We start from the raw sequence: 10713 nt of genomic DNA on the forward strand, positions 1-10713 counted from the left end.
TATGTTGTGTGGTTATTCGATATGCTATGTAGTTGAGTGATATGTTGTGTGGTTATGCGATATGCTATGTAGTTGAGTGATATGTTGTGTGGTTATTCGATATGCTATGTAGTTGAGTGACATGTTGTGTGGTTATGCGATATGTTTTGTAGTTGAGTGATATGTTGTGTGGTTATTCGATATGCTATGTAGTTGAGTGATATGTTGTGTGGTTATGCTATATGCTATGTAGTTGAGTGATATGTTGTGTGGTTATTCGATATGCTATGTAGTTGAGTGATATGTTGTGTGGTTATGCGATATGCTATGTAGTTGAGTGATATGTTGTGTGGTTATGCGATGTGCTATGTAGTTGAGTGATATATTGTGTGGTTATGCGATATGCTATGTAGTTGAGTGATATGTTGTGTGGTTATGCGATATGCTATGTAGTTGAGCGATATGTTGTGTGGCTATTCGATATGCTATGTAGTTGAGCGATATGTTGTGTGGTTATTCGATATGCTATGTAGTTGAGTGATGTGTTGTGTGGTTATGCGATATGCTATGTAGTTGAGTGATATGTTGTGTGGTTATGCGATATGCTATGTAGTTGAGCGATATGTTGTGTGGTTATGCGATATGCTATGTAGTTAAGTGATATGTTGTGTGGTTATTCGATATACTATGTAGTTGAGTGATATGTTGTGTGGTTATTCGATATGCTATGTAGTTGAGTGATATGTTGTGTGGTTATTCGATATGCTATGTAGTTGAGAGATATGTTGTGTGGTTATTCGATATGCTATGTAGTTGAGTGATATGTTGTGTGGTTATTCGATATGTTATGAGTTGAGTGATATGTTGTGTGGTTATGCGATATGCTATGTAGTTGAGTGATATGTTGTGTGGTTATGCGATATGCTATGTAGTTGAGTGATATGTTGTGTGGTTATGCGATATGCTATGTAGTTGAGCGATATGTTGTGTGGTTATTCGATATGCTATGTAGTTGAGTGACATGTTGTGTGGTTATGCGATATGTGTTGTAGTTGAGTGATATGTTATGTGGTTATGCGATATGCTATGTAGTTGAGTGACATGTTGTGTGGTTATGCGATATGATATGTAGTTGAGTGATATGTTGTGTGGTTATGCGATATGCTATGTAGTTGAGTGATATGTTGTGTGGTCATGCGATATGCTATGTAGTTGAGTGATATGTTGTGTGGTTATGCGATATGCTATGTAGTTGAGTGATATGTTGTGTGGTTATGCGATATGCTATGTAGTTGAGTGATATGTTGTGTGGTTATGCGATATGCTATGTAGTTGAGTGATATGTTGTGTGGTTATTCGATATGCTATGTAGTTGAGTGATATGTTGTGTGGTTATGCGATATGCTATGTAGTTGAGTGATATGTTGTGTGGTTATGCGATATGCTATGTAGTTGAGTGATATGCTGTGTGTTTATTCGATATGCTATGTAGTTGAATGATATGTTGTGTGGTTATTCGATATGCTATGTAGTTGAGTGATATGTTGTGTGGTTATTCGATATGCTATGTAGTTGAGTGATATGTTGTGTGGTTATGCGATATGCTATGTGGTTGAGTGATATGTTGTGTGGTTATTCGATATGCTATGTAGTTGAGTGATATGTTGTGTGGTTATGCGATATGCTTTGTAGTTGATTTATATGTTGTGTGGTTATTCGATATGTTATGTAGTTGAGTGATATGTTGTGTGGTTATTCGATATGCTATGTAGTTGAGTGATATGTTGTGTGGTTATTCGATATGTTATGTAGTTGAATGATATGTTGTGTGGTTATTCGATATGTTATGTAGTTGAGTGATATGTTGTGTGGTTATTCGACATGTTATGTAGTTGAGTGATATGTTGTGTGGTTATTCGATATGTTATGTAGTTGAGTAATATGCTGTGTGGTTATTCGATATGTTATGTAGTTGAGTGATATGTTGTGTGGTTATTCGATATGTTATGTAGTTGAGTGATATGTTGTGTGGTTATGCGATATGCTATGTAGTTGAGCGATATGTTGTGTGATTATTCGATATGCTATGTAGTTGAGTGATATGTTGTGTGGTTATGCGATATGCTATGTAGTTGAGTGATATGTTGTGTGGTTATGCGATATGCTATGTAGTTGAGTGATATGTTGTGTGGTTATGCGATATGCTATGTAGTTGAGTGATATGTTGTGTGTTTATTCGATATGCTATGTAGTTGAATGATATATTGTGTGGTTATTCGATATGCTATGTAGTTGAGTGATATGTTGTGTGGTTATTCGATATGCTATGTAGTTGAGTGATATGTTGTGTGGTTATGCGATATGCTATGTGGTTGAGTGATATGTTGTGTGGTTATTCGATATGCTATGTAGTTGAGTGATATGTTGTGTGGTTATGCGATATGCTTTGTAGTTGAGTGATATGTTGTGTGGTTATTCGATATGTTATGTAGTTGAGTGATATGTTGTGTGGTTATTCGATATGCTATGTAGTTGAGTGATATGTTGTGTGGTTATTCGATATGTTATGTAGTTGAATGATATGTTGTGTGGTTATTCGATATGTTATGTAGTTGAGTGATATGTTGTGTGGTTATTCGATATGTTATGTAGTTGAGTGATATGTTGTGTGGTTATTCAATATGCTATGTAGTTGACTGATATGTTGTGTGGTTATTCGATATGTTATGTAGTTGAGTGATATGTTGTGTGGTTATTCGATATGTTATGTAGTTGAGTGATATGTTGTGTGGTTATGCGATATGTTATGTAGTTGAGCGATATGTTGTGTGGTTATTCGATATGCTATGTAGTTGAGTGACATGTGTGGTTATGCGATATGTTTTGTAGTTGAGTGATATGTTATGTGGTTATGCGATATACTATGTAGTTGAGTGATATGTTGTGTGGTTATGCGATATACTATGTGGTTGAGCGATATGTTGTGTGGTTATGCGATATGCTATGTAGTTAAGTGATATGTTGTGTGGTTATTCGATATACTATGTAGTTGAGTGATATGTTGCGTGGTTATTCGATATGCTATGTAGTTGAGTGATATGTTGTGTGGTTATTCGATATGCTATGTAGTTGAGTGATATGTTGTGTGGTTATGCGATATGCCATGTAGTTGAGTGATATGTATTTCGGCGATATGTTATGTAGTTAGACGATATGATGAGTAGATGCAATGAGCTGTGAAGTTAGGCGCTTGTTGAGTAATGAGTAAGTCAATGCTGTGAGATATGCCGATATGTAGACTTGCATACAGTCTTTTATTTTTGTTTTTTTCAATAACATAAAATATTATGCGAGTGTATAAATGACAAAAATAACAAAAAAAACGTGTTTCGCGGTAACCCAACTTTCGCCATTTATATACTTGTTAATTGGTTGGCTGTAGATAGATTATATGTTCACTATTTATGGTACGAAGTGATACTTATATTCCGATTCATAGCACGGACACCTCCTATATTTGGCGACATTTGCTATTGTGTGCATGCCAGCTTGGTTAAACATACGGATGATACACTAGGGAACTTGTTTGACATGTAGAGCACGACTTAAATATATTAACATAGTGTAATTAACAATCAGTCTTAATCAGCCAACTGTGTAAAAAAGCACTCAGAATTTGAGGGAAACACCTGCTTCCACAAATGCGAAAAGCCGTCGTTCTTACTGATGCCTCGATTTATATCTTGTCCATGTACCGCAGAAACAGAACGCATTTGAGAAATGAGTTCTCACTATATGTAGCAATGTGAATCAGTATTTATATATAGTTGTGACGTAGACATACTATATGACGCAATAAGAACCACACTGTCAATTATTTGACAAAATTAATTAACTTTCAGGAAATAACGTTTGTGGAAATTACAGACGCGTTAACATCGTGGGTTCTGTTAAAAAGGTTTAACATTTGAATTGGTGTTGCGTGTTTTCGAGGAAATATATCTTTTATTATTTCATTACATACGGTCATTTCACAAATAAAAAAATACTGTACAGGTAGTTATAAAAGCAGTGCAACCAAATGTTTTGACCATTAGAAATGGTGAGAGAATTTGCCAACAATACCCGTATACTAGTTGAACCAAAAATAAGTCTGAGAAAAATATTGCAGAAAAAAAATATATATACAGCTTCATATGGAAATCTGTAAGTTGCTAAATATTTTGCATAGTTAATTTCCCCATCCGAATGTTTAATGGCCAGCCAATATTTGCTACCGAGACTCGCACTTGACTGAGAAGGAAACGAAAAACATCGCCAAGTTAAGTAAGCACGTAAACACAAACAAACAGGACGACGACTACTAGTAATTGAACATTTACGTGTGCGGGTTATTTCTTTCCTCCACTATGCTTCTCAGAGCTCTTCAGGAAAAGCCAATTCCTGTCCATATAAATTTGTCCACAACTATTTATATATTTATATTTAATAATATTTATAAATTATAATGTTAAAATAGTTGTAATTTTATTTGTTTTGTTTATTGATATTATTCTAACCCTGATTGTTCGTAGACTTTAAACACACATCTTTATCTACATCCCGTCTTCTGGCACCGGAAACCATGGTATGACATCTCATGATGTCGCCATGACAACGATTAACTTTCACATTTAACAGTGCAACACTACATGGCAAATTCATATCATCTAATTGTTATTATTTACATTTTTTAGTTATCATATTTTAAAAAATAAATATACTAGTATGGTAAACGTAAATATAAATGGTAATTTACGCGTTGTGACGAAACTCAGTTTATCAGACGATAAACAAAGTATATTATCTATAACATTAAAAACATTATTGACACAATTCAGAGACACTATTCATTGACATTATTCATTTTGAATGGAACATAGTCAGATAATCTTATTATATACAACAATTATATAACACTGGTGATAGTCCCATAAAGTAGAAATACTCTGTTGTTATGATTATAAATAACATATCTAGCTGATTTATATATCCGAACAGACAGAACATGACAAAACTGTCACACTATGTGAAGGGACTCGCCAGGGAAAAAGGAAATTAATTAAATTCAAGTTATTGTGAAAGAAATAACGAGACGTTGTATGGTGGTGGTGAGCTATTAATAGTTGTTTCATGTCCGTCTGTACACACATGTTCCAAACGAGCGGATGACATCCACTGTTGGCGTTCTTTATAAGGGGCAGACCAACAAAGTTCAAGGGTGTGACACGCGCATCCCCAGATCCTTGCCTGTATGGCGCATGGAAGGTGGTGGGTACGTACACACACAACTGTCAGACATCAGTTAGTCAGACATGAAGTAAATTTTGATCTGAACTGCGGTTCAAATAATTACCTTGTACTGCGTATTACCCAAAGAGGGTAGTCCGATGTTGCTGGTGTATCGTTCCAGGAAAGTTTAACACCATCCATTCTGCGAAAGTTAAACCGCAGACTAGTCTTGCCTAATTTCAATCCGCGGACCCGGAAAGAAGGATTGGTCGAATTCGTGAAATTACCCAGGGTTATGTCCGGAGTTGCATATTTGTCAAGATCGACCATAGTGTCAATGACTTCCACGATAGTTCTGTCACTAGCTTCTACGAACATTGTCATATTCTCTGATAGACTTGTGTGCTCCACAAATATCGACTGTACGCTGCCTTCCGTTAATTCCAAAATTTCGACCGGTTGGAAATACACCGCGGGTGATGCGGTAGCCGAATGACTTTCATTGGTACTTGTGCACAGCAACACTGACCCAAACATGACCAGCACGTGGAAAAGTTGTCCCACAATGGAAACACCCGTGCTAGTCCACATTCTGATAGTTAGACGTAATTAAAGTGAAACCATATTCAGAATACGGAGCAATGTATTAATGCATAAGGACACATCTATCCAACAGTGAGTGTGCGGTGCAAGTGAATACCGTGTAACAGTTTTAGAACGGCCGGCATAGTGCATTGTATTTTCGGAGGAGTAGGTCATTACCTGAGGGGCTATATTTACACATTGCCTGTTCAACAGCACCTACAAATCATGTCTTTGTATAACACATTTTAGTATTTGTTGCTATTTTTTCTTATTATGTAATTATAACTGCGAGGTTTATCATCCAAAAAAACAAACAAAAAAAAAACAGATGGAACACGTATTGAGAAAGCTACGGGTTGTGGCAGTCAGGATTATACTGCAGCACATTTTGGCACGATGCCAACAACTGAGAAAGAAATACTACACTATTACATTCGCCGCTGCAGGGGTGGGGGTTTCAAGGAAACTGTATGTTTCAGATCAGACTCTTGACTTTTGATCATTTCAATTCCGTAGTAGTCAAAACATTTATGTGAAACACTCACTTTTATTGTGGTATTCTTTGCAATTATCGCCGCGGAGGGCAGTAATCACCATGTTTTGCCCATACCTGTATGTACTCCGTGAAATAACAGTTCTATCCAATAATATCATTAATGTGTGTTATCACTGATTATTTTGATAATCTTTAAGAAGAATATGAAGTATAGTATTTTACAAAGTCCTGTTAAGAAAACTGTTAAATTATAAAGGCATACATGAACAGATGAAATAATTTCAGCAATTTCTTTACAGAATAATCCTCAACAAAACTTAGAAACATTTTATAGACAAATACAGGCTCCAGAATGATGTATATTGCAAAACAATTCAACTGACAACCAGTTTGACGCCACAATATCTTGCTGGAGCCCGAGTTCCACGCGTGATTTTGTTGCGTTCAAAACTGTTTCATTTCAAACTGCGCATGCACACACACTGTGGTTCCTTGAAATGCATACTAGCTGGAGTCTGATCGAAAACATGTCTCAAAAAATACCTTTACATCACCTTTACTGAAAAGAAGAGTTGTTCATCCATGAATATTAATTTATGCAAATGAGCTGATTATTTCAACCAATCGTGTCATGCAACTCCCCTCCCCTGGTATATTACAAGCGTTGTAAACGTCGCCATGAGTCCCATATCGAACAGGACGCGGCACGACGACTGCCGCGCTTTAAATTGCTGGTTTCTGGTTTTGGGTGTTTTCATCAACAGAACAGCTGTTTATTTTGGTGACCCAGTCAAAATATTTATGAAACAAAAATAGATCTAAATTTAAATATTTACATATAAACAAATTTACATTTATCTTTTAATAAGTGTTTAATATAAATCAATATGTGACATTATTTGTGTGAGCAATAACATTTCTCAAACGTTATACTGGTAAAGCAGAAACAGTTATTTTGTGCATGTACCGACTCAAGTGTTCTATTACATGAAAGGAGCAATGAGAGAGGCTTTTTAGTATGGAGCTTTTGTGAGCTTTGTGTTCAGGGAACTTTGACTCGCTTGGCTGTTAACACTCCCACACAGACATACCAGGTTCGACCCAAAGGAATACTACACATTCACAGTTCATTACAGATAGTCCAACTTTATTCATCCAAACAGTCAGCTGACTTGGAGGTAACCCCTCGCTGTCGTTGACACAATCACGTGATTACCAGAAATGTGCTTCGCATAATTACTGAATACAATTAGTAAACAATATATTTATAAAATTCCTGTAATTTATGTTTATAATATCTACTTTAAACATGAAAGTTACCGATCCTATACAAGGTTGCAACGTCATGATGTAACCCAAATATGCGTACGTCACGATGATGTCATTATGATAACCCAGAAAATAACTAATGCCAAACAATATACCCAGTTCTTGTGAACACAATAATATACTGCTCACATCTTGGAGATGTCCAACGCCAAGGGTAAGTCCAATTTTATTGCACTGATAATGGGTGCATATGTAGACACGAAAGGGCTTCCAATTTTGCATCACAATGGGAAAGGCATGAAAACTCGATCTACTACAATATTCGGTAAACTGGATGTCAATGCACACTTTTTTGAATTTGAATTTTGATAAAGACGGCGTGCACTGTGGCGACAATCACATAAAATGTATTCGTGAACTAAACCAGAAAATGTTTTCGAGGTCAGATCATTCTTGGAAATGTTGGGCCTCCCATCCATAATCATGGTATCTCAGTTGTCAGAACCAATCACTCGCGAGAACGGGGCTCATTCATTAGGGATGAAAAACAAGATGATTCGTGATATAAACTGTAAACTGTTGAGGCAGGTCCAATCGGCCTCGCTACGATTTTGTGGTAATGTGTTACATTTGTTACTAATGTCATCACATACGTACATTTGGCTCACACGCCGTTGCACTATTGTTTAAAATCAACAACATGTTTAGGGTGGAGATTATATACACATATATTACAGGAATTTGATAAATAGATTGTTTACTAATTGTATTTAGTTGTGGAAACTTTGCACATCCATGGTAATCACGTGATCGTTTCAACGACTGCAGCGATTGGCTGATCGCGTGTTTACTCTGCCACGCCTAAAAGATTTATGATATAGTTTGTAAGACTTTGTAAGAGAGAAACAGAAGTGAAGAGGGTAGCGAGGCGTGAGCTCAGCTGACCGTTTCGATGAATAAAGCTGGACTATCTGTAATGTGTTGGGTCGAATCTGGTATCTCTACGTGTAAATGTTATCAGCTAGATAAGTTATAGTTTCTCGAACACAACGCTAGTGTTCACAACACATTAATTAGCTGTGTGAGTAGAGCACTGAAAACTGAACCCAGTTAAAGCGAGATTGAAAAACAGGTTTAACAAATGTTTGTCGTATGGAACATCGCTGAATATATCGCGCCTTTATTTATTTATTTATTTAACACTTTATTTAAAGAGGGTAGGCCAATATACAATAAAGTAATTTTCATTGGGCCCTCTGTAGGGACAAAAAATACAATATACATATTATAGGCTTGAGCCATTTACAACAAATTTTTCACTCAGATAAATTTTGTAGGTTTTCTTAAAAATGCCTAAAGAGGCTGAATTTCTGATATGGAATGGCAAGTTATTCCATAGGGTTACCCCTCTATACTGAAACGTCCTCTGACCCATGGATGTTTTCCTTCGTGAAACCCGGTGTAGCGTTTTTCGTATAGTCCCTCCCCGGGAATTCCATATAATCCATTACCTCAGAACTAGGTACAGGCACGGAAAGCGTACTGGTCAGAAGTTCGCGAAGCCTTCTATGGGTATTTGTGTTAGTTTGCCGACCCCTAGGTGGCGCTTCTGGCACACCGCGATCAGTTAACTCTTCCACGCGTTGCTATGCCCCAGCTATCAACACCTTGGTTGTTGCAGTGTATTTCATTGTTGAATTCAGAGAGGGACAACATTGTTCTGCTGTGTACCATTTTTTATTGGCGTAGAGTTCGGTGTTAAAACCCACCCCTCCAGATGCAATTTCACATACGGCGGTTAGTTCTGTCATTGTTTAGTTTAATACTAGTAGTTGGACTCGTTGGTGACAGCAGGATATGACTCTGGCTACTCGTGTACGTGGTGTTTATTGAGACAGTCTGATGGAGACTAAACATGTGAGCATATTTGATATATGCTCGCAAATATGATGATAACATTCGCTCGTTCCTCGCCATCTTTATGGAATCAATTATCAAATGACATCTGTTCTGCACCAACTGTTAACATCTTCAAAACCAAACTCAAATCTTACCTGTTTCAGTAAGCCTATCTGTGAAACTAAGCGTCATTGGGCATCACTGCGATGGATACTAGGCGATATATAAACTTGTATTTATTATTATTATTATTATTATTATTATTATTATTATTATTATTATTATTATTATTATTATTATTATTATTATTATTATTATTATTATTATTATTATTATAAATAAATCAGTAAATGTCACACCAAAAGTACCGTTCGATTAACAAATTAGACAATTTTTTAAATATGTGTGGGAATTCCCGCCGAAAGGTCGTCAATATGCAGCCGATATGAAGGTGACTAGTGTCAAAGACAAAGCAATGAGGTATTTGTACAAATCAAACCTAATCACACGATGCTATCTTTGTTTCAATTGCGTTTTAATGTCTAGAATGTAGCTATAATTACCATAACAAATAATGTTATAATGTTTCTAACATGCCAAGCACCGAATACAATAAATAAACAAACTATAAATAAACTATAAAATATCAATACAACATTGGGAACGTGGGAACGACTTGTACACATGATGTATATAAAAAACATTTGATATAATTTAATAAGTGTTGATATGTTTTACTGTGTATTTTACAAACAAGCGCCTACCCATGATTCTTTGCGTTTTAGCATGCGCTCTCATCGTCGTCTTTCCGCTTTGAATCATTATTCAGATTATTTCATCTAATTGATACTTATTATAATATGACTCAAATATATCTCATGTGCGAACTTGATCATAGTTTTGAGCATGCTCGCCATTTTGACGTGTGAAAATAATATTACCCAGAGTAACTCGTTCTTGCCATAAGTGAGTAAATAAGACCGAATACATGACAGAGTTTTGACAAGTATTTCTTGGTATCGGTAGAAAATCGGAACCACAAAAACATAATGATAATTTATTTATATTCATGAAATCTCAGACAATTAATAAATGTATTAGTTGCCTGAGATGAAATCAAGCAGTCTAGTTGATTATCGTTACAATTTATTGTTATGGGAAAATACAGCGTACATACCTATGCGTAGCTATTGATATGATGACGTCATTGCATG

The 10713-nt window shown here is 36.0% G+C and overlaps 1 protein-coding gene across 1 annotated transcript in view; it reads right to left on the reverse strand.

Moving 5' to 3' along the window:
• LOC102805117 (ileal sodium/bile acid cotransporter-like) overlaps positions 1-5946 on the reverse strand; it is a 64559-nt gene extending 58613 nt beyond the window's left edge. Inside the window, exon 1 of the mRNA XM_085503014.1 lies at positions 5375-5946. Coding sequence (XP_085359140.1) covers positions 5375-5841 — 467 coding nt within the window. The 5' untranslated portion in view covers positions 5842-5946. The remainder of the gene's footprint in view (positions 1-5374) is intronic.
• Positions 5947-10713: the final 4767 nt, after the last annotated feature.

This window comes from Saccoglossus kowalevskii, chromosome 8, assembly GCF_978046115.1.
Source record: "Saccoglossus kowalevskii chromosome 8, keSacKowa6.1, whole genome shotgun sequence".
Classification (NCBI taxonomy): Eukaryota; Metazoa; Hemichordata; class Enteropneusta; family Harrimaniidae; genus Saccoglossus; species Saccoglossus kowalevskii.